The sequence below is a fragment of the Oncorhynchus mykiss genome, chromosome 2, assembly GCF_013265735.2.
Source record: "Oncorhynchus mykiss isolate Arlee chromosome 2, USDA_OmykA_1.1, whole genome shotgun sequence".
Classification (NCBI taxonomy): Eukaryota; Metazoa; Chordata; class Actinopteri; order Salmoniformes; family Salmonidae; genus Oncorhynchus; species Oncorhynchus mykiss.
Window position 1 is genome coordinate 20,108,062 of NC_048566.1, and position 23,820 is coordinate 20,131,881.

The window sequence follows — 23,820 nt, forward strand, 5'->3', positions numbered from 1 at the left end:
CCCACTCTTTTTTTTATTACATGTTTGAAGGGCAAGTGTGTCAGGAGAAACACATGATCGATCCACAGTACAGTACATTCAGTTTCAATTTAAATGGTCCTCTTTCTCCTGCCACAAAATCATCCAAGAAGTGCTGAAGATCATTTTAGTAACAGTATCTCAAAAGGAAGGAGAGGAGAGAGGACTTGAAAGGAGAAGTGGAGAGGAAAGGATCTGGGAAAAGAGGAGTGAGGGATGGAGTGAGAGGAGGAGAGGTGGGTGATGCCCCTACTGTTCTACAGTGAGCCAGCACTGAGGCGTGACAGAGAAGAAGCAGACGTCATAGCAACAGCAATGAGCCAACCACAGTGGTTGGTCCTCCTTCCAGCTACAGACGCCATTTTGAATGTAGAGGAAGTTAGCAAACCAACAGCAACATGTGCGCTAGCTAGCTACTCTATAAGCAGATGCAGTAGCACTCATGGCTTCAGTAGTAGAGAGCTAAAGTTGATGTTGGTCACCATCTTGGATCAAGATCCCCATTTGTGGAAGTGAGAACCCCACTGCTGGAGCCATTGGGTGTAACAGGGTGGCTGAGCTGTGTGAATTAAGAGTGATAGTTAAAGTCCTGAATGTCAGGCTTACCTGTTCCCCATCCTTTACTGGCACTCCATCTGCCGCTAAAACAGAGAGAGGGAGGGAGGGAGGGAAATAGAGAGAGAGAGAGAGAGAGAGAGAGAGAGAGAGAGAGAAGAAGAAGAAACGAGGAGAGATAAATCGTTTGAATTTGTTTTGGCAATGTGAATACATGCAAGTTCTTTCACACTGCCAATAGAGAGGGAGAGGGAAAAGCATGGTCAGGGGGATAAGGTGTGACTTTGGCTGTAACACTAAACAGTCATAAAACAGTAGGCTAATCATTACTGTCTAACTGTGTTAGAGAGAAGAGCATCACTTCACTGACTGACCACAGGACACTGCTACTCAACATACACCCGCAAATAAACACACACACACACACACACACACACACACACACACACACACACACACACACACACACACACACACACACACACACACACACACACACACACACACACACACACACACACACTGTGAATCCTTCCTGGGGGAGACAAAGGGATTGAGAGAACCTACAAGTACATTCCCAACACTATGTTGGAATAATGAATTGTTTTATCCCTCCTCTTTTCCTGGATGTCCAAATCCTAATTAAAACACAGGTTTAATTAGTGAGACATTGGTGGTAATGGAGTTTAAATACAGCAGCCGTCTCTGGGCGCTCGCTCTCTTTATCAGAGTCTGTGGCCTTTTCGCTCTCTCTGGTGGGTTTGCTTCTCTGTGTGTGTACACTGAGTGTGTGTGTACAGTGTGTGTGTGTAATGCTGTATCTGCAGACTGTAGAAGTATTGAATTAAACCAGTCAGTTATATGTCTCACTGAGGCGCTAATACACTGAGCTACTTGATGTCCGGTGACCCACCAGTAGAGTAGTGTTAGCTTTACAGAGAGGACATTCCAACACGTTGCCTCCTCCTGTCTGTCTGCTCTGCCTGACTCCTCTACAGGGCTCTCAGCTGACTGAGTAGCTGTTAGCACCTGCTTCCACCTGATTGCCGCCACACCATTTACACCTATTCCATCTGGATAAATAAAGAGTTTCAGAGATTAAAGTTGACAGATGAAGTCAGGTCTGTCTGACCCCATAATGACCCTGTTGGTGTTTCCTGTAGTGTGACCCCCTGGCCTCCAGCCAGTCTGAGTGTCTTCCAGGCTGACCTTGTGGGGCTGACACAGCTGAGGTGTGAGACACACAGTTAGTCAGCCTACCAGACTAGATCTCATTTCAATTCAATTCAATTCAATTCAAGGGCTTTATTGGCATGTGAAACACATGTTGACGTTGCCAAAGAAAGTGAAGTAGATAATAAACCAAAGTGAAATATACAATGAAATGAACAGTAAACATTACACTCACAGAAGTTCCAAAAGAATAAAGACATTACAAAAGTAATATGATGTATATGTACAGTGTTGTAACGATGTGCAAATGGTTAAAGTACAAAAGGGAAAATAAATAAGCAGAAATATGGGTTGTATTTACAATGGTGTTTGTTCTTCACTGGTTGACCTTTTCTTGTGACAACAGGTTACAAATCTTGCTGCTGTGATGGCACACTGTGGTATTTCACCCAGTAGATATGGGAGTTCATCAAAATTGGATTTGTTTTCGAATTCTTTGTGGATCTGTGTAATCTGAGAGAAATATGTGTCTCTAAGATGGTCATATATTTGGCAGGAGGTTAGGAAGTGCAGCTCAGTTTCTACCTCATTTTGTGGGCAGTGAGCACATAGCCTGTCTTCTCTTGAGAGCCAGGTCAGCCTATGGCGGCCTTTCTCAATAGGAATAGCTCACTGAGTCTGTACATAGTCAAAGTTTTCCTTAAGTTTGGGTCAGTCACAGTGGTCAGGTATTCTGCCACTGTCTACTCTCTGTTCAGGGCCAAATAGCATTCTAGTTTGCTCTGTTTTTTTGTTAATTCTTTCCAATGTGTCAACTATTTATCTTTTTGTTTTCTCATGATTTGGTTGGGTCTAATTGTGTTTCTGTCCTGTGGCTCTGTGGGGTGTGTTTGTGTTTGTGAACAGAGCCCCAGGACCAGCTTGCTTATGGGACTCTTCTCCAGGTTCATCTCTCTGTGCTTTGTTATGGAAGGTTTGGGAATCGCTTCCTTTTAGGTGATTGTAGAATTTTCTCTTTTCTGGATTTTGATAATTAGCGGGTATCTCTCCGTCTCTTTCTCTCTAGGGGCACAGAGTGTCCCAGGTTTCCTCTGTGTGGCTAAAAGACACAAACACACATAGATATGCACTAATAAAAACACACATATCATATGAATACGGCATCACACATCAAATCAAATCAAAAGTTTATTTGTCACGTGCGCCAGGTGCAAACAGGTTTATTTGTCACAATACAACAACCTTACAGTGAAATGCTTACTTACATACACACACAAACATCAGATCAGATAAGAGTCTTATTCTGAGGTCATATATTTCAAATCAGCACAATATTCCTTGAACAACTGCATTTGAAAGCTATTTTTAGTCAGCTACAAGATGCAAGGAAAGCAAATCAACACAACAGCTACTCGACATACATCATCTTTTCTGATGAAGAGTAACTGCTGCAGCTATAGGAGCCTCCACAGCAACAACAAGGGAGCACATGACCAGAGCAGAGCGACGAGCCAGCTCTCTCCCCCATCCCCAGCCCAGCTCTCTCCCCCATCCCCAGCCCAGCTCTCTCCCCCATCCCCAGCCCAGCTCTCTCCCCCCATCCCCAGCCCAGCTCTCTCCCCCATCCCCAGCCCAGCTCTCTCCCCCATCCCCAGCCCAGCTCTCTCCCCCATCCCCAGCCCAGCTCTCTCCCCCATCCCCAGCCCAGCTCTCTCCGCCATACCCAGCCCAGCTCTCTCCCCCACCCAGCCCAGCTCACTCCCCCATCCCCAGCCCAGCTCTCTCCCACATCCCCAGCCCAGCTCTTTCCCCTATCCCCAGCCCAGCTCTCTCCCCCATCCCCAGCCCAGCTCTCTCCCGCATCCCCAGCCCAGCTCTCTCCCCCATCCCCAGCCCAGCTCTCTCCCCCCATCCCCAGCCCAGCTCTCTCCCCTATACCCAGTCCAGCTCTCTCCCCCATCCCCAGCCCAGCTCTCTCCCGCATCCCCAGCCCAGCTCTCTCCCCCATCCCCAGCCCAGCTCTCTCCCCCCATCCCCAGCCCAGCTCTCTCCCCCCATCCCCAGCCCAGCTCTCTCCCCCATCCCCAGCCCAGCTCTCTCCCCCATCCCCAGCCCAGCTCACTACCCCATCCCCAGCCCAGCTCTCTCCCCCACACAGCCCAGTTAACTTCCCTATCCCAAGCCCAGCTCACTCCCTCATCCCCAGCCCAACTCTCTCCCACATCCCCAGCCCAGCTCTCTCCCCTATCCCCAGCCCAGCTCTCTCCCCCATCCCCAGCCCAGCTCTCTCCCCCCATCCCCAGCCCAGCTCTCTCCCCCATCCCCAGCCCAGCTCTATCCCCTATACCCAGCCCAGCTCACTCCCCCATCCCCAGCCCAGCTCTCTCCCCCCATCCCCAGCCCAGCTCTCTCCCCTATACCCAGCCCAGCTCTCTTTCTAGATAGATATCCCCCTGCGGCAATGGAGGAGACGGGTCCAGCCAAGACGCAGCCACTCTGGAGAGTGAGAGGCAGTGAAGGGGATGAGGAAGAGATGAGGAAGAGAGAAGAAAGAGAGGAGAATGAGAGGAAGAGGAAGAGAAGAGGAAGAGAGGAGCAAGAGAGGAGAAAGAGAGGAGAAAGAGAGGAGAACAAGAGGAGGAGGAAGAGAGCAGGAAGAGAGGAGAAAGAGAGGAGCAAGAGAGTAGGAAGAGAGGGGGGGGGGGGGTGACAGAGCATGGCGGCCATGCCAAACAAACAACCATAGATCTGCAGCAGCTGCCCCTGCAGCTCGGACTCCGGCGGCGACTTGACAACTCCCACTGACATGGGAAGAAGCGCTTGAGCATCATCTGTCTTTTTATTTCAGAGGCCCTGCTGCAAACGAGCGATGCAGAGCTGGATATGAACGTGGGGTCTCTGTTCTGGTTGGCTGGTGCTGGTGGTGACAGCTGTGGTGAGGCTAGTTGACACGTGGGAGGCAGGCTGAACTTGTAGCGGGCTGGTGTGTGAGAGAGTTTGGCCGGGAAACAGCTGAGCACCAGAGCTCCAGATGGTACAAAGAGAGCGTATGGGGAGGCTGTGGGTGAAAGCGTAAAAGCCAGTCTGTCAGACAGAGAAAGATGCGGGGGGATGGCCTGTTCCTGAAAACATTTCTTCCCTCTGCTCCACCCTCCAATGATACATACACCTGTCATGAGAGGGTAGGCCATGCCTCATTACTCCAGCTTAGTTATTAACCCCACCACCTGTAGGACCCTGCATGGGTTACCATGACTGACAGCCTGGGCTAAGAACTAAGCAGTGGTCACCAAGTTCTTTCTCCAGCCCTACACTAACCGGATTCATCTGATTCAACGAATAAAGGCCAGTACAATCGGGGGATAAGTGGGGAAAGGTGTGGTCTGTCTGGAGCTTTATGTCACAGATGGAAGTGCCTTCAGTCTACCAAATGGTTGCTGGTTTAAGTCACACTTTATTTGTGCACCCTCAATATCAGTTAGTAAATCCAATTGATTCTGCAAAGCAAATGTGAAGCACGGTGCTCTGTAATAGATAACCGTGCTTCATTTCTTCTATCTGTCGTTAGTGGTAATGATATAGACAGTAGCAGTGTTGTCCACATGCCAACACACACACAGCAATCTGATAATAATATTCTCCTGTCAGCATTAAAGGCAAGATGGCGTGTCAGTTTCATAACTCACTCTCAGACTGAGTCACTGTGTTCACCAGCAAGGACACGCGCACACACACACACACGCAGGCACTCTCATAATCACTGCCTTTTTCTCCCAAACACACTGATCAAGGGTTGTCACCCTACACCGTCACCGAGACACTCACATAATTGAGCAACAGAATGATGACGCATCGGCAAGGCCAGATGACACACACACACACACTTTCACTGAAGTAGTTCTTCACTGAGTCGTTCACCTTGACTGTGTTTATGTGTCAGTTGATTCAGTCCTCAGCCAATCAATGCTCCAATCACTGTGCTTGTGAAAAAAGGGTTCCAAAAGGGTTCTTCAGCTGTCCCCATAGGATAACACTTTTTGGTTCTGGATAGAATCCTTTTTGGTTCCAGGTAGAACCCTTTTGGGTTCCATGTAGAACCCTCTGTGGAAAGAGTTCTACAAGGAACCAAAAGGGTTCTTCAAAGGGTTCTCCTATGGGGACTGTCGAAGAACCCTTTAAGGTTCTAGATAGCACCTTTTTTTCTAAGAGTGTGGAGTGAATCGTATCTGTCTGTCTGTCTGTCAGCATTTTTTATCAAATCAATGTCAGGGAATCCCTTTCAGTAATGAAATATCATAATCAAAGCAGTGTAATGGAGTAAGCTGGCGGCAGTCAAGCATGCGTGCACACACACAGTTTATACATACACACTGTATACATTGTCGTGTCTTTGGCTATGCCGGATTAAGTGATATGACATGCTATTCTATAAAATAATTTATCTGTAATTAATATTACCTGATTAAGCTAATCAGGTAAATGTAATTAACTAGAAAGTCGGGGCACCACAAAATAATGTTTGTAGAGCTGTTATCTTCCAAATAAACTCTTAAAGACCTAGTAATCTTTTACATCAGTAGCAGTCAATATTTAATCATGACTTTATTCATTCTCATCTAAAAGTTGTAAATTCTTCACGAACCCTAGCTAACAAGTTGAATCAGCAATACAACATTTGGTTTAATTATTTATTTACTAAATACCTAAATAATCACACAGAATTGATCATACATTGATTACAAATTATGTCATAAAGGAAAACGTCCCTAGCGGACAGAACAGATATGACAGCTGGTTACACAAAGAAAGGGAGTTGGGTTTTGAATGAAAGAGCGGGAAGACTGAGTAACAAAGGGAAAAGCTATGCTATCGTAAATACAGAATCTTACGCATTCTAAATAACCTCCCATTTGGAAAAGGAAAATGCAAGGAATATTTACTCTGAGCTGTGCTTCAATAGGTTTGTCGTAGATGGAAGGCCGGGTTGCCCAGCAGGGATCTCTTGTCCTCTGAAGAATGTCTTTGGTGGTAAACTGGATACGTTGTAGTATCGTTGTGTGTGTTAGACTGCATACGTCGTCTGTCCTTTCCTAGCCCACAATCAACAGTGGCTGCTGCTAACTCAACGGCTAGGAGGTATCACTTCTGGAGTGAATAAGAGTTCAAAGTTCATACCAAGTTGCCATACTTTTAAGATCGTGCTATATTTTTGCAGTTATAGTCGAAATTCATCCTTTCGGTGTGTTGATAGTCACCTTCACATTGAACACAATGCTAATTTCGTTAGGTTATTTTCTGAGCCCTTTTAACGTAGGACTGTCATCCTCACGTCCTCGGAACAGAAAGTTGAATTTTCTTGTATGTTTCATAGTTTACAACCAATGTCTGTTCACTTGGGCGGGCCTCTGAGTGAGCAGAGTTTCTCTATGACACACCGTTCTCTCATTTAAGAAGCTAAAATTACATTTAATCTTTTCACAAATAGTTTCATATTTAAGCATTTAAGCATTTAATCTGATAACTAGAATGTGTCGACTTTCCAAGGTACAGTTTATGTCATCCTGTCATTAGTAGTAATATCTCAGACAACAACTGATCTGAGATCATATTCATTAAGTACCAACGCATATTTTCAACTGGTTGGATTACCGAAATATGGTTCCGTTTCCCACCTTTTGGATGTTACCAGACTCTCTATGTTACAAAGTCTTTACAAGAGTCAACTCTATAAAGTAGAGAGAGAGAAAAGGGGAAAGGTATTTATAGGGGTCATAAACCTCCCCCAATAGGCCAACGTCATGACAACATACACATACAACACACACACTAAAGCACACACCTCAAAAAGAGGAGAGAGTTTGCACACACACACAAACACACACACACACACACACACACACACACACACACACACACACACACACACACACACACACACACTAGAGCACACACTCCAAAAAAGTATGCTCACACACACACACATGGGTCATTCTCACGGAACTGACATTTGACGCAAAAATTCTCACGTGTAATTTTTCTTGTCATTTTCTCTTGGATCACTAAGATTAGGATCTGTACTTACAGTGCCTTGCGAAAGTATTCGGCCCCCTTGAACTTTGCGACCTTTTGCCACATTTCAGGCTTCAAACATAAAGATATAAAACTGTATTTTTTTGTGAAGAATCAACAACAAGTGGGACACAATCATGAAGCGGAACGACATTTATTGGATATTTCAAACTTTTTTAACTAATCAAAAACTGAAAAATTGGGCGTGCAAAATTATTCAGCCCTCTTAAGTTAATACTTTGTAGCGCCACCTTTTGCTGCGATTACAGCTGTAAGTCGCTTGGGGTATGTCTCTATCAGTTTTGCACATCGAGAGACTGACATTTTTTCCCATTCCTCCTTGCAAAACAGCTCGAGCTCAGTGAGGTTGGATGGAGAGCATTTGTGAACAGCAGTTTTCAGTTCTTTCCACAGATTCTCGATTGGATTCAGGTCTGGACTTTGACTTGGCCATTCTAACACCTGGATATGTTTATTTTTGAACCATTGCATTGTAGATTTTGCTTTATGTTTTGGATCATTGTCTTGTTGGAAGACAAATCTCCGTCCCAGTCTCAGGTCTTTTGCAGACTCCATCAGGTTTTCTTCCAGAATGGTCCCGTATTTGGCTCCATCCATCTTCCCATCAATTTTAACCATCTTCCCTGTCCCTGCTGAAGAAAAGCAGGCCCAAACCATGATGCTGCCACCACCATGTTTGACAGTGGGGATGGTGTGTTCAGCTGTGTTGCTTTTACGCCAAACATAACATTTTGCATTGTTGCCAAAAAGTTCAATTTTGGTTTCATCTGACCAGAGCACCTTCTTCCAAATGTTTGGTGTGTCTCCCAGGTGGCTTGTGGCAAACTTTAAACAACACTTTTTATGGATATCTTTAAGAAATGGCTTTCTTCTTGCCACTCTTCCATAAAGGCCAGATTTGTGCAATATACGACTGATTGTTGTCCTATGGACAGAGTCTCCCACCTCAGCTGTAGATCTCTGCAGTTCATCCAGAGTGATCATGGGCCTCTTGGCTGCATCTCTGATCAGTCTTCTCCTTGTATGAGCTGAAAGTTTAGAGGGACGGCCAGGTCTTGGTAGATTTGCAGTGGTCTGATACTCCTTCCATTTCAATATTATTGCTTGCACAGTGCTCCTTGGGATGTTTAAAGCTTGGGAAATCTTTTTGTATCCAAATCCGGCTTTAAACTTCTTCACAACAGTATCTCGGACCTGCCTGGTGTGTTCCTTGTTCTTCATGATGCTCTCTGCGCTTTTGACGGACCTCTGAGACTATCACAGTGCAGGTGCATTTATACGGAGACTTGATTACACACAGGTGGATTGTATTTATCATCATTACTCATTTAGGTCAACATTGGATCATTCAGAGATCCTCACTGAACTTCTGGAGAGAGTTTGCTGCACTGAAAGTAAAGGGGCTGAATAATTTTGCACGCCCAATTTTTCAGTTTTTGATATGTTAAAAAAGTTTGAAATATCCAATAAATGCCGTTCCACTTCATGATTGTGTCCCACTTGTTGTTGATTCTTCACAAAAAAATACAGTTACATCTTTATGTTTGAAGCCTGAAATGTGACAAAAGGTCACAAAGTTCAAGGGGGCCGAATACTTTCGCAAGGCACTGTATCTATGCTTTTTCTATTAGATATGATGTATTTTACCACAACGATCAACACAAACATTCTCATTACCGAAACAATCCAAAAAAGTCATAAACAAATCCATTTTTTTTTACACTGCTCCCCTAATTAATATTGTTTTAGCATTATCACGTCATTATTTTATTAGTGTATTTACAGTACCAGTCAAAGGTTTGGACACACCTACTCATTCCAGGTTTTTACATTTTTTTGAACTATTTTCGACATTGTAGAATAGTGAAGACATCAAAACTATGAAATAACATATATGGAATCATGTCCAAAGGTTTTGGATTTTAGATTATTCCAAGTAGCCACCCTTTGCCTTGATGACAGCTTTGCACACTCTTAGCATTCTCTCAACAAGCTTCATGAAGAATGGTTTTCCAACAGTCTTGAAGGAGTTCCCACAAAAGTAAAAGTAACCTGTAATTTAAATAGATGTTTATTTGGATTTCATGTCATGGAAAAAAATAACTTAAACGAAAACGGAAAAATGGCATATGAATTCACCCTTTTGCTATGAGGCCCCTCAATAAGATCTGTTGCAACCAATTACCTTCAGATGTCCACCTGTGTGCAATCTAAGTGTCACATGATCTGTCACATGATCTCAGGAAATATACACCAGTTCTGAAAGGCCCCAGAGTCTGCAACACCACTAAGCAAGGGGCACCACCAAGCAAGTGGCACCATGAAGACCAAGAAGCTCTTCAAACAGGTCAGGGACAAAGTTGTGGAGAAGTACAGATCAGGGTTGGGTTATAAAAAATATCTGAAACTTTGAACATCCCACTGAGCACCATTAAATCCATTATTACAAAATGGAAAGACTATGGCACCACAACAAATCTGCCAAGAGAGGGCCGCCCACCAAAACTCAAGGACCAGGCAAGGAGGGCATTGATCAGAGAGGCAACAAAGAAACCAAAGAAGACCCTGAAGGAGCTGCAAAGCTCCACAGCGGAGTTTGGAGTATCTGTCCATAGGACCACTTTTAGCCGTACACTCCACAGAGCTGGGCTTTACGGAAGAGTAACCAGAAAAAAAGCCATTGCTTAAAGAAAGAAATAAGCAAACAAGTTTGGTGTTCACCAAAAGGCATCTGGGAGACTCCCCAAACATATGGAAGAAGGTACTCTGGTCAGATGAGGCTAAAATTGAGTTTTTTGGCCATCAAGGAAAACGCTATGTCTGGCGCAAACCCAACACCTCTCATCACCCCCCAAGAACACCATCCCCACAGTGAAGCATGGTGGTGGCAGCATAATGCTGTGGGGATGTTTTTCATCGGCAGGGACTGGGAAACTAGTCAGAATTGAAGGAATGATGGATGGCACTAAATACAGGGAACTTCTTGAGGGGAACCTGTTTCAGTCTTCCAGAGATTTGAGACTGGGACGGAGGTTCACCTTTCAGCAGGACAATGACCCTAAGCATACTGCTAAAGCAACACTCGAGTGGTTTCAGGGGAAACATTTAAATGTCTTGGATTGGCCTAGTCAAAACCTAGACCTCAATCCAATTGAGAATCTGTGGTATGACTGAAAGATTGCTGTACACCAGCGGCACCCATCCAACTTGAAGGAGCTGGAGCAGTTTTGCCTTGAAGAATGGGTAAAAATCCCAGTGGCTAGATGTGCCAAGCTTATAAAGACATACCCAAAGAGACTTGCAGTTGTAGTTATTGCAAAAGGTGGCTCTACAAAGTATTGGCTTTGGGGGGTGAATAGTTATACACACTCAAGTTTATTTTTTTGTCTTATTTCTTGTTTGTTTCACAATAAAAAAATATTGTGCATCTTCAAAGTGGTAGGCATGTTAAGTAAATCAAATTATACAAACCCCCCAAAATCCATTTTAATTACAGGTTGTAAGGCAACAAAATAGGAAAAATGCCAAGGGGGGTGAATACTTTTGCAAGCCACTGTAAGCTGAGCACTTGTTAGCTGCTTTTCCTTCACTCTGCGGTCCAACTCATCCCAAACCATCTGGGTTGTGGAATTATGTTTTACAAATGAATTAAAAACGAAAACCTGAAATGTCTTGAGTCAATAAGTGTTCAACCCTTTTGTTATGGTAAGCCTAAATAAGTTCAGGAGTAAATATTTGCTTAACAAGTCACAAAGTAAGTTGCATACGCTGTGTGCAAAAATTGTTTTTATCATGATTTTTTAATGACTACCCCATCTCTGTACCTCACATATACAAATATATGTAAGGTCTCTCAGTCGAGCAGGGAATTTCAAACACAGATTCAACCACAAAGACCAGGGAGGTTTTCCAATGGCTCACAAACAAGGGCACCTTTTGGTAGATGGGTAAAAATAAAAAGCAGACATTGAACACCCCTTTGAGCATGGTGAAGTTATTAATTACACTTTGGATGTTGGATGGTGTATCAACACACCCAGTCTCTACAAAAATACAGACTACCTTCCTAACTCAGTTGCCAGAGAGGAATCTGCTTGAAAATCTATGCCATGACCTTAAAATGGTTGTTTAACAAACAATTTGACAGAGCCTGAAGAATTTTGAATGGAATAATGGCCAAATGTTGCACATTCCAGAGTGGAAAGCTCCTAGATATTTACGCAGAAACACTCACAGCTGTAATCACTGCCAAAGGTGATTTTAACATGTATTGACTCAGGGGGTTGAATACTTATTTAATCAAGACATATTAGTGTTTTTTTGTTTTTTGTTTTTACAAAATGACAGTTAAATCCATTTGAATCCAACTGTGTAACACAACAAAATGTGGAAAACATTTTCTGAATGCACTGTAGAGAACATTGAACAAAACAAGGCTATGTCAATAATTAAGAAGCTCTCGATTACCAAAATGAATGTTTTCTTTCCCAAAATGACATGGTAATGAGAAGTTTGTGTTTTGGTAATAAGGGACCCTTAGCTCAATCTGCAAATATTAGGAAACAGCCATTATGATTCAGATAAAAATTGACCACATCGCTAAAGTCCATTCGTGCCTCCACATTGGTAAAGTAATGGTTCTCTGACTTTTCCAATTTTAGTCGTTCTGGTAATGAGGACAAGTGGCGTGAAGGGGGAGTTTGAAAATAAGAACCACATTCTGAAGGCATATAAGCAAATAAACTAACAAAGACATCCTCCAGCCATTTTGGAACTTCTACTGTTGAAAACCGATATGCCAAGCATAAATACAGTAAATTACACACACTAAAGGATGAAATAATGTGTTTTGAGCAAAATAGAGCTTTTTAGACACAACTGCAAACTTCAAGGAGTAGGCCATTGAAGGAGTCGGTCTGATGGTGGCCTCTGATGTCATCAGCCTCCCCCCTTGATTGAGGAACAAAATAGGAAAGCGCCCCCCCCCCCCCCCCCCCCCCAGTTGTACAACACAACTGGTGGTACAGTATAGTGATGTGGTATAGGAATCAACACCACTGGTGGTACAGAATAGTGATGTGGTATAATGTAGGAATCAACACCACTGGTGGTAAAGAATAGTGATGTGGTGTAATGTAGGTATCAACACCACTGGTGGTACAGTATAGTTATGAGGTATAGGAATCAACACCACTGGTGTTACAGAATAGTGATGTGGTGTAATGTAGGAATCAACACCACTGGTGTTAGAGAAAAGTGATGTGGTATAATGTAGGAATCAACACCACTGGTGTTACAGAATAGTGATGTGGTATAATGTAGGAATCAACACCACTGGTGGTACAGTATAGTTATGAGGTATAGGAATCAACACCACTGGTGGTACAGTATAGTTATGAGGTATAGGAATCAACACCACTGGTGTTACAGAATAGTGATGTGGTGTAATGTAGGAATCAACACCACTGGTGTTAGAGAAAAGTGATGTGGTATAATGTAGGAATCAACACCACTGGTGGTACAGTATAGTTATGAGGTATAGGAATCAACACCACTGGTGTTACAGAATAGTGATGTGGTGTAATGTAGGAATCAACACCACTGGTGTTACAGAATAGTGATGTGGTATAATGTAGGAATCAACACCACTGGTGGTACAGTATAGTGATGTGGTTTAATGTAGGAATCAACACCACTGGTGGTACAGAATAGTGATGTGGTATAGGAATCAACACCACTGGTGGTACAGAATAGTGATGTGGTATAGGAATCAACAACACTGGTGGTAATGAATAGTGATGTGGTATAGGATTCAACAACACTGGTGGTACAGTATAGTGATGTGGTGTAATGTAGGAATCAACACCACTGGTGGTACAGAATAGTGATGTGGTATAATGTAGGAATCAACACCACTGGTGTTACAGAATAGTGATGTGGTGTAATGTAGGAATCAACACCACTGGTGGTACAGTATAGTGATGTGGTATAATGTAGGTATCAACACCACTGGTGGTACAGAATAGTGATGTTGTATAATGTAGGAATCAACACCACTGGTGTTACAGAATAGTGATGTGGTATAATGTAGGAATCAACACCACTGGTGTTACAGAATAGTGATGTGGTATAATGTAGGAATCAACACCACTGGTGGTACAGAATAGTGATGTGGTATAATGTAGGAATCAACACCACTGGTGTTACAGAATAGTGATGTGGTATAGGATTCAACAACACTGGTGGTACAGTATAGTGATGTGGTATAATGTAGGAATCAACACCACTGGTGGTACAGAATAGTGATGTGGTATAATGTAGGAATCAACATCACTGGTGGTACAGAATAGTGATGTGGTATAATGTAGGAATCAACACCACTGGTGTTACAGAATAGTGATGTGGTGTAATGTAGGAATCAACACCACTGGTGGTACAGTATAGTGATGTGGTATAATGTAGGTATCAACACCACTGGTGGTACAGAATAGTGATGTTGTATAATGTAGGAATCAACACCACTGGTGTTACAGAATAGTGATGTGGTATAATGTAGGAATCAACACCACTGGTGTTACAGAATAGTGATGTGGTATAATGTAGGAATCAACACCACTGGTGGTACAGAATAGTGATGTGGTATAATGTAGGAATCAACACCACTGGTGTTACAGAATAGTGATGTGGTATAGGATTCAACAACACTGGTGGTACAGTATAGTGATGTGGTATAATGTAGGAATCAACACCACTGGTGGTACAGAATAGTGATGTGGTATAATGTAGGAATCAACATCACTGGTGGTACAGAATAGTGATGTGGTATAATGTAGGAATCAACACCACTGGTGGTACAGAATAGTGATGTGGTATAATGTAGGAATCAACACCACTGGTGGTACAGAATAGTGATGTGGTATAATGTAGGAATCAACACCACTGGTGGTACAGAATAGTGATGTGGTATAGGAATCAACACCACTGGTGGTACAGAATAGTGATGTAGTATAATGTAGGAATCAACACCACTGGTGGTACAGAATAGTAATGTGGTGTAATGTAGGAATCAACACCACTGGTGGTACAGAATAGTGATGTGTTATAATGTAGGAATCAACACCACTGGTGGTACAGAATAGTGATGTGGTATAGGAATCAAAACCACTGGTGGTACAGAATAGTGATGTGGTATAGGAATCAACACCACTGGTGGTACAGAATAGTTACGTGGTATAATGTAGGTATCAACACCACTGGTGGTACAGAATAGTGATGTGGTATAATGTAGGTATCAACACCACTGGTGGTACAGTATCGTGATGTGGTATAATGTAGGAATCAACACCACTGGTGGTACAGAATAGTTACGTGGTATAATGTAGGTATCAACACCACTGGTGGTACAGAATAGTGATGTGGTATAATGTAGGAATCAACACCACTGGTGGTACAGAATAGTGATGTGGTATAATGTAGGAATCAACACCACTGTTGGTACAGAATAGTGATGTTTTAAACCATATGTAACAACACCACAGGTGGTACAGAAAAGTAACGTGATGTACTCCAGGAATCAACACCACTGGTGGGACAGAATAGTGATGTGGTAGAATGTAGGTATCACACCACTGGGGGTAGAGAATAGTGATGTGGTATAATGTAGGAATCAACACCACTGGTGGTACAGAATAGTGATGTGGTATAATGTAGGAATCAACACCACTGGTGGTACAGAATAGTGATGTGGTATAATGTAGGAATCAACACCACTGGTGGTACAGAATAGTGATGTGGTATACTGTAGGAATCAACACCACTGGGGCTAGAGAATAGTGATGTGGTATAGGAATGAACACCACTGATAGTACATTATAGTGATGTGGTATAGGTGGTATAGTATCTCAATGTGGTATAATGTAGGAATCAACACCACTGGTGGTACAGAATAGTGATGTGGTATAGGAATCAACACCACTGGGGCTAGAGAATAGTGATGTGGTATAATGTAGGAATCAACACCACTGGTGGTACAGAATAGTGATGTGGTGTAATGTAGGTATCAACACCACTGGTGGTACAGAATAGTGATGTGGTATAGGAATGAACACCACTGATAGTACATTATAGTGATGTGGTATAGGTGGTATAGTATCTCAATGTGGTATAATGTAGGAATCAACACCACTGGTGGTACAGTATAGTGATGAGGTATAGGAATCAACACCACTGGTGGTACAGAATAGTGATGTGTTATAATGTAGGAATCAACACCACTGGTGTTACAGAATAGTGATGTGATATAATGTAGGAATCAACACCACTGGTGTTACAGAATAGTGATGTTGTATTGGAATCAACACCACTGGTGGTACAGAATAGTGATGTGATATAATGTAGGAATCAACACCACTGGTGTTACAGAATAGTGATGTTGTATTGGAATCAACACCACTGGTGGTACAGAATAGTGATGTGGTATAGGAATCAACACCACTGGTGGTACAGAATAGTGATGTGGTATAGGAATCAACACCACTGGTGGTACAGAATAGTGATGTGGTGTAATGTAGGTATCAACACCACTGGTGGTACAGAATAGTGATGTGGTATAGGATTCAACAACACTGGTGGTAATGAATAGTGATGTGGTGTAATGTAGGAATCAACACCACTGGTGTTACAGAATAGTGATGTGGTATAGGAATCAACACCACTGGTAGTACAGAATAGTGATGTGGTGTAATGTAGGTATCAACACCACTGGTGGTACAGAATAGTGATGTGGTATAATGTAGGTATCAACACCACTGGTAGTACAGAATAGTGATGTGGTGTAATGTAGGAATCAACACCACTGGTGGTACAGAATAGTGATGTGGTATAATGTAGGAATCAACACCACTGGTGTTACAGAATAGTGAAGTGGTATAGGCATCAACACCACTGGTGGTACAGAATAGTGATGTGGTATACTGTAGGAATCAACACCACTGGTGGGACAGTATCGTGATGTGGTATAATGTAAGAATCAACACCACTGGTAGTACAGAATAGTGATGTGGTATAATGTAGGTATCAACACCACTGGTGGTACAGAATAGTGATGTGGTATAATGTAGTTATCAACACCACTGGTGGTACAGAATAGTGATGTGGTATAATGTAGGTATCAACACCACTGGTAGTACAGAATAGTGATGTGGTATAATGTAGGTATCCACACCACTGGTGGTACAGAATAGTGATGTGGTATAATGTAGGTATCAACACCACTGGTGGTACAGTATAGTGATGTGGTATAATGTAGGAATCAAAACCACTGGTGGTACAGTATAGTGATGTGGTATAATGTAGGAATCAACACCACTGGTGGTACAGAATAGTGATGTGGTATAATGTAGGAATCAACACCACTGGTGTTACAGAATAGTGATGTTGTATTGGAATCAACACCACTGGTGGTACAGAATAGTGATGTGATATAATGTAGGAATCAACACCACTGGTGTTACAGAATAGTGATGTTGTATTGGAATCAACACCACTGGTGGTACAGAATAGTGATGTGGTGTAATGTAGGTATCAACACCACTGGTGGTACAGAATAGTGATGTGGTATAATGTAGGAATCAACACCACTGGTGGTACAGAATAGTGATGTGGTATAGGATTCAACAACACTGGTGGTAATGAATAGTGATGTGGTGTAATGTAGGAATCAACACCACTGGTGTTACAGAATAGTGATGTGGTATAGGAATCAACACCACTGGTAGTACAGAATAGTGATGTGGTGTAATGTAGGTATCAACACCACTGGTAGTACAGAATAGTGATGTTGTTTAATGTAGGTATCAACACCACTGGTGGTACAGTATCGTGATGTGGTATAATGTAGGAATCAACACCACTGGTGGTACAGAATAGTGATGTGGTATAATGTAGGAATCAACACCACTGGTGTTACAGAATAGTGAAGTGGTATAGGCATCAACACCACTGGTGGTACAGAATAGTGATGTGGTGTAATGTAGGTATCAACACCACTGGTGGTACAGAATAGTGATGTGGTATACTGTAGGAATCAACACCACTGGTGGGACAGTATCGTGATGTGGTATAATGTAGGAATCAACACCACTGGTAGTACAGAATAGTGATGTGGTATAATGTAGGTATCAACACCACTGGTGGTACAGAATAGTGATGTGGTATAATGTAGGTATCAACACCACTGGTAGTACAGAATAGTGATGTGGTATAATGTAGGTATCAACACCACTGGTGGTACAGAATAGTGATGTGGTATAATGTAGGTATCAACACCACTGGTGGTACAGAATAGTGATGTGGTATAATGTAGGTATCAACACCACTGGTGGTACAGTATAGTGATGTTGTATTGGAATCAACACCACTGGTGGTACAGAATAGTGATGTGGTATAATGTAGGAATCAACACCACTGGTGCTACAGAATAGTGATGTGGTATAGGAATGAACACCACTGGTGTTACAGAATAGTGATGTGGTATAATGTAGGTATCAACACCACTGGTGGTACAGAATAGTGATGTGGTATAATGTAGGTATCAACACCACTGGTGGTACAGTATAGTTATGTGGTATAATGTAGGAATCAACACCACTGGTGCTACAGAATAGTGATGTGGTATAGGAATGAACACCACTGGTGTTACAGAATAGTGATGTGGTATAATGTAGGAATCAACACCACTGGTGGTACAGAATAGTGATGTGGTATAGGAATGAACACCACTGGTGTTACAGAATAGTGATGTGGTATAATGTAGGAATCAACACCACTGGTGGTACAGAATAGTGATGTGGTATAGGAATGAACACCACTGGTGTTACAGAATAGTGATGTGTTATAATGTAGGAATCAACATCACTGGTGGTACAGTATAGTGATGTGGTATAATGTAGGTATCAACACCACTGGTGGTACAGAATAGTGATGTGGTATAATGTAGGAATCAACACCACTGGTGGTACAGAATAGTGATGTGGTATAGGAATCAACATCACTGGTGGTACAGAATAGTGATGTGGTATAATGTAGGTATCAACACCACTGGTGGTACAGAATAGTGATGTGGTATAGGAATCAACATCACTGGTGGTACAGAATAGTGATGTGGTATAATGTAGGTATCAACACCACTGGTGGTACAGTATAGTGATGTGGTATAATGTAGGTATCAACACCACTGGTGGTACAGTATAGTGATGTGGTATAATGTAGGAATCAACACAACTGGTGGTACAGAATAGTGATTTGGTATACAGTAGGTGTCAACACCACTGGTGGTACAGAATAGTGATTTGGTATACTTTACGAATCAACACCTCTAGTGATACAGAATAGTCAATCAGTTAGCAGGCTATTTATCAGGTGCCTACTAAGAACTGACATTGCATATGTAACCAATGTGAAATGGCTAGCTAGTTAGAGGGGAGCGCACTAATAGCGTTTCAAACGGTGACGTCACTCGCTCTGAGACCTTGAAGTAGTTGTTCCCCTTGCTCTGCAAGGACCTCGGCTTTTGTGGAGCGATGGGTAACGATGCTTCGAGGGTGGCTGTTGTCGATGTGTGCAGAGGGTCCCTGGTTCGAGCCCAGGTACGGGCGAGGAGAGGGACGGAAGCTATACCGTTACCGCTTTGCTCCAGTGTGTAGATACTCTGTCTTACTCCAGTGTGTAGATACTCTAGTCTTACTCAAGTATGTAGATACTCTAGTCTTACTCCAGTGTGTAGATACTCTGGTCTTAGCCCAGTGTGTAGATTCCCTAGTCTTACTCCAGTTTGTAGATACTCTGGTCTTACTCCAGTATGTAGATACTCTTTCTTACTCCAGTACGTAGATATTCTGGTCTTACTCCAGTGTGTAGATACTCTGGTCTTACTCCAGTATGTAGATACTCTGGTCTTACTCCAGTATGTAGATACTCTAGTCTTACTCCATTATGTAGATACTCTGTCTTACTCCAGTGTGTAGATACTCTGTCTTACTCCAGTGTGTAGATACTCTGGTCTTTCGCCAGTGTGTAGATACTCTGTCTTACTCCAGTGTGTAGATACTCTGTCTTACTCCAGTGTGTAGATACTATGGTCTTACTCCAGCGTGTAGATACTCTGGTCTTTGACCAGTGTGTAGATTCCCTAGTCTTACTCCAGTGTGTAGAAACTCTGTCTTACTCCAGTTTGAATATACTCTGGTCTCACTCCAGTGTGTAGATACTCTAGTCTTACTCCAGTATGTAGATACTCTGTCTTACTCCAGTATGTAGATACTCTGTCTTACTCCAGTGTGTAGATACTCTGCCTTACTCCAGTGTGTAGATATTGTATTCCTCTGTCTCCTCCTGTTGATCTGTGGTTGGCAGGGAGGACTGCAGCTGAGGAGGCTGATCAATACTGGACACTAAACCCATTCTCACCCAGGACAAACACTGTTGCCACACCCAGGCAGGCAGACCTACACACCACGCTGCTCTCTCCAGCTCTTTACACTGCAGTATCAGCAGCACACACTCACTTCTTCACTAAATCAAGTGTTAAACAACAGCTTAGAAGAACCCTAGCCTAAATTCAGTCACCATGGTGGTCAAAATCGTAAGACAGAAACATTGCCATAGTTACAACATGCTTGACATTTAAGAATGATTCTGTTTTTCACATTTCCTGACATTTAATCATTGTAAAAAAAATGCCTGTTTTAGGGCATTTAGGATCCCCACTTTATTTTAAGAATGTGAAATGTCAGAATAATAGTAGAGAGAATTATTTATTTCAGCTTTTATTTCTTTCATCACATTCCCAGTGGGTCAGAAGTTTACATTGACTCAATTAGTATTTGGTAGCATTGCCTTTAAATTGTCGAACTTGGGTCAAACGTTTCGGGTAGCCTTGCACAAGCTCCCATTCCTCCTGACAGAGCTAGTGTAACTGAGTCAGGTTTGTAGGCCTCCTTGCTTGAACACACTTTTTCAGTTCTGCCCACAAATTTTCTAAAGGATTGAGGTCAGGGCTTTGTGATGGCCACTCTAATACCTTGACTTTCTTGTCCATAAGCCCTTTTCCCACAACTTTGGAAGTATGCTTGGGGTCATTGTTAATTTGGAATACCCATTTGCGACCATGCTTTAACTTCCTGACTGATGTCTTGAGATGTTGCTTCAATATATCCACATCATTTTCCGACCTCATGATGCCATCTATTTTGTGAAGTGCACCAGTCCCTCCTGCAGCAAAGCACCCCCACAACGTACTTCACGGTTGGGATGGTGTTCTTCGGCTTGCAAGCATCCCCCTTTTTCCTCCAAACATAACGATGGTCATTATGGCCAAACAGTTCTATTTTTGTTTCATCAGACCAGAGGATATTTCTCCAAAAAGCACGATCTTTGTCCCCATGTGCAGTTGCAAAGCCTAGTCTGGCTTTTTTTATGGCGATTTTGGAGCAGTGGCTTCTTCCTTGCTGAGCAGCCTTTCAGGTTATGTCGATATAGGAATCGTTATACTGTGGATATAGATACTTTTGTACCTGTTTCCTCCAGCATCTTCACAAGGTCCTTTGCTGTTGTTCTGGGATTGATTTGCACTCTTCGCACCAAAGTACGTTCATCTCTAGGAGACAGAACACGTCTCCTTCCTGGGCGTTATTACGGCTGCATGGTCCCATGGTGTTTATCCTTGCGTACTAAGGATGAACCAGACTTGTGGAGGTCTACAATTATTTTCTGAGGTCTTGGCTGATTTCTTTAGATTTTCCCATGATGTCAAGCAAAGAGGCATTGAGTTTGAAGCTAGGCCTTGAAATACATCCACAGATACACCTTCAATTGAGTCAAATGATATCAATTAGCCTATTAGAAATATCTAAAGCCATGAAATCATTTTCTGGATGTTTCCAAGCTGTTTAAAGGCACAGTCAACTTAGTGTATGTAAACTTCTGACCCACTGGAGTTGTGATACAGTGAATTATAAGTGAAATAATCTGTCTGTAAACAATTGTTTGAAAAATTATTTGTGTCATGCACAAAGTAGATGTCCTAACCGACTTGCCAAAACTATAGTTTGTTAACAAGACATTTGTGGAGTGGTTGAAAAACGAGTTTTAATGACTCCTACCTAAATGTATGTCAACAAGTTCAGGCAGTTGAAACAATGATAATAGTGGGTAGCTTTACATTTGTTAACTGAATTTCAAGTAATTTCCTGCTGAATTTAAATGGAATTGATCCCATCCTTGTTCACCTCTAACCTACCTGTGTCCTTCAGCCATTTAAAACTACTAGGTACTGTACCTCAGTGCTGAGAAAGACTACTACAATACTAATATCACTTCAAGTAAGTAGCCTCCAGTATGTCTAGAGGTTTTTGCTTAAAGGGAAAATCCACTCAAAAACGACATTTTGCTATTCTTTTCAGTAGTCCACTGTTGATACAGTCCGAGTTTTCAAGCGATTGGACATTCAAGAAGCAACGTGTCCCCGGCCACATCATCATGCTGTACTGAGTGTTCAGGAATCATTATGTATTGAACATTCGTTTGTGATTGTACAAAGTGGATGACAAATATTTCACAATGCACTTTATGTAAGTACTTTAGGCCTATATTTAAATCCAAAGTAAACCCGATGAACACATTTTGCACACAGAACAGACCAATGTAGTCATAATCTATAGACTATTGGGACGTCCTCCTCTGTTTTTCTGTAGCATATCACAATCCACTTGTTGTTGATGTTTCCTATTGAAGATGTTACTGTACACATTAATCATTTCATATTCTCATTCTGTACATACATTATATGATTTCTGAGGTGTGTTTACCTTTAATCGTATGCATTATTATTTACTACCTCGCCCCCCCACCCCACCCTGACTCCTCAGCAGTCCTGACGTTGATTTACCTAAAGTGTCACAGATGGGTATTGTCCAGGACAATCTCAACCTGAACAGCCCTCCATGCAATCCCATACACTCTTTCCCTCACGTATTCCCCTCCCTCTCCCCCTCTCCATCTCAACCCCTCCCTCCAGCTCCTCTCCTCTTTGCCTGCAATACAATTCAGCATGTCTTCCCTCTCTCTGCTTGCCTCTCTCCCTCCAGCCCACCTCATCTCTCTTTCTCTCTCTCTGTCTCTGCCTGCCTCTCTCCCTCCAGCCCAGCTCATCTCTCTTTCTCTCTCTCTCTATTTATACACATAATACTACACTATACAGTAGAATATTCCCCTCTTTCTTCCCTCTCATTCTCTTGCTTCATCTATCTTTCCCTCTCCTTCTCTTCCCTTATCTATCTCTCCCTCTCTGTGAACAGCAACTGTCATAGCATTTTCAATCTGCCCCCCCCCCCCCCCCCCCCCGTCTCCCCCGTCTCCTCCTCTCCATCCTTCTCACTCTTTCCCTCCCACACACACATATACTCTGCCAGGCATCATCCTGAATCAAGGCAGGAGAAGAGGGTGGGATGGAGGGAGGGAGGGAGAATGCACACACTCAGCAGCGCATTTTAACACATATTGTCTCTGACATCTTGGCCAAACGTGAATTGTCAAGTCCCATTTAAACAGTGACGTGGTTACCATCCACCCCCTTCTTCATCCCGCGGTCCTCACAGCCTACACACACACACACACACACACACACACACACACACACACACACACACACACACACACACACACACACACACTGTACGTAACAGCAGCAAGCAGGACCCCTGTCCCCTCACCCAAGCCCCAGCCCCCAGCCCCAACCCCAGCCCCCAGCCATAAGGGAAGAATAGCAGGTCTTACTGAGTCTCCGTGAGCCGATGCATCCCATGGTGTATTCACAAAGGCCCTGGATACAAGCAAGGAAGCGTTACCCTGACACCATACATTCTCTCTCTCACGCTTCTCTCTCTTGCTCGCTTCGCTCTCACTCGCTGTCCTGCACACTGTCTCTCC

The 23,820-nt window shown here is 42.9% G+C and overlaps 1 protein-coding gene across 4 annotated transcripts in view; it reads right to left on the bottom strand.

Annotated features, from left to right (window-relative positions):
* Window positions 1-23,820, bottom strand: part of LOC110537330 — a 37,461-nt gene extending 13,641 nt beyond the window's left edge. For all 4 annotated transcript variants that reach the window (XM_036941185.1, XM_036941174.1, XM_036941166.1 and 1 more), the window contains exons 1-2: window positions 23,668-23,820; window positions 625-659 (exon numbers count right to left, since the gene is read on the bottom strand). In XM_036941185.1, the coding sequence (XP_036797080.1) occupies window positions 625-659; window positions 23,668-23,695 (63 nt within the window). In that variant the 5' untranslated portion in view covers window positions 23,696-23,820. The remainder of the gene's footprint in view (window positions 1-624; window positions 660-23,667) is intronic.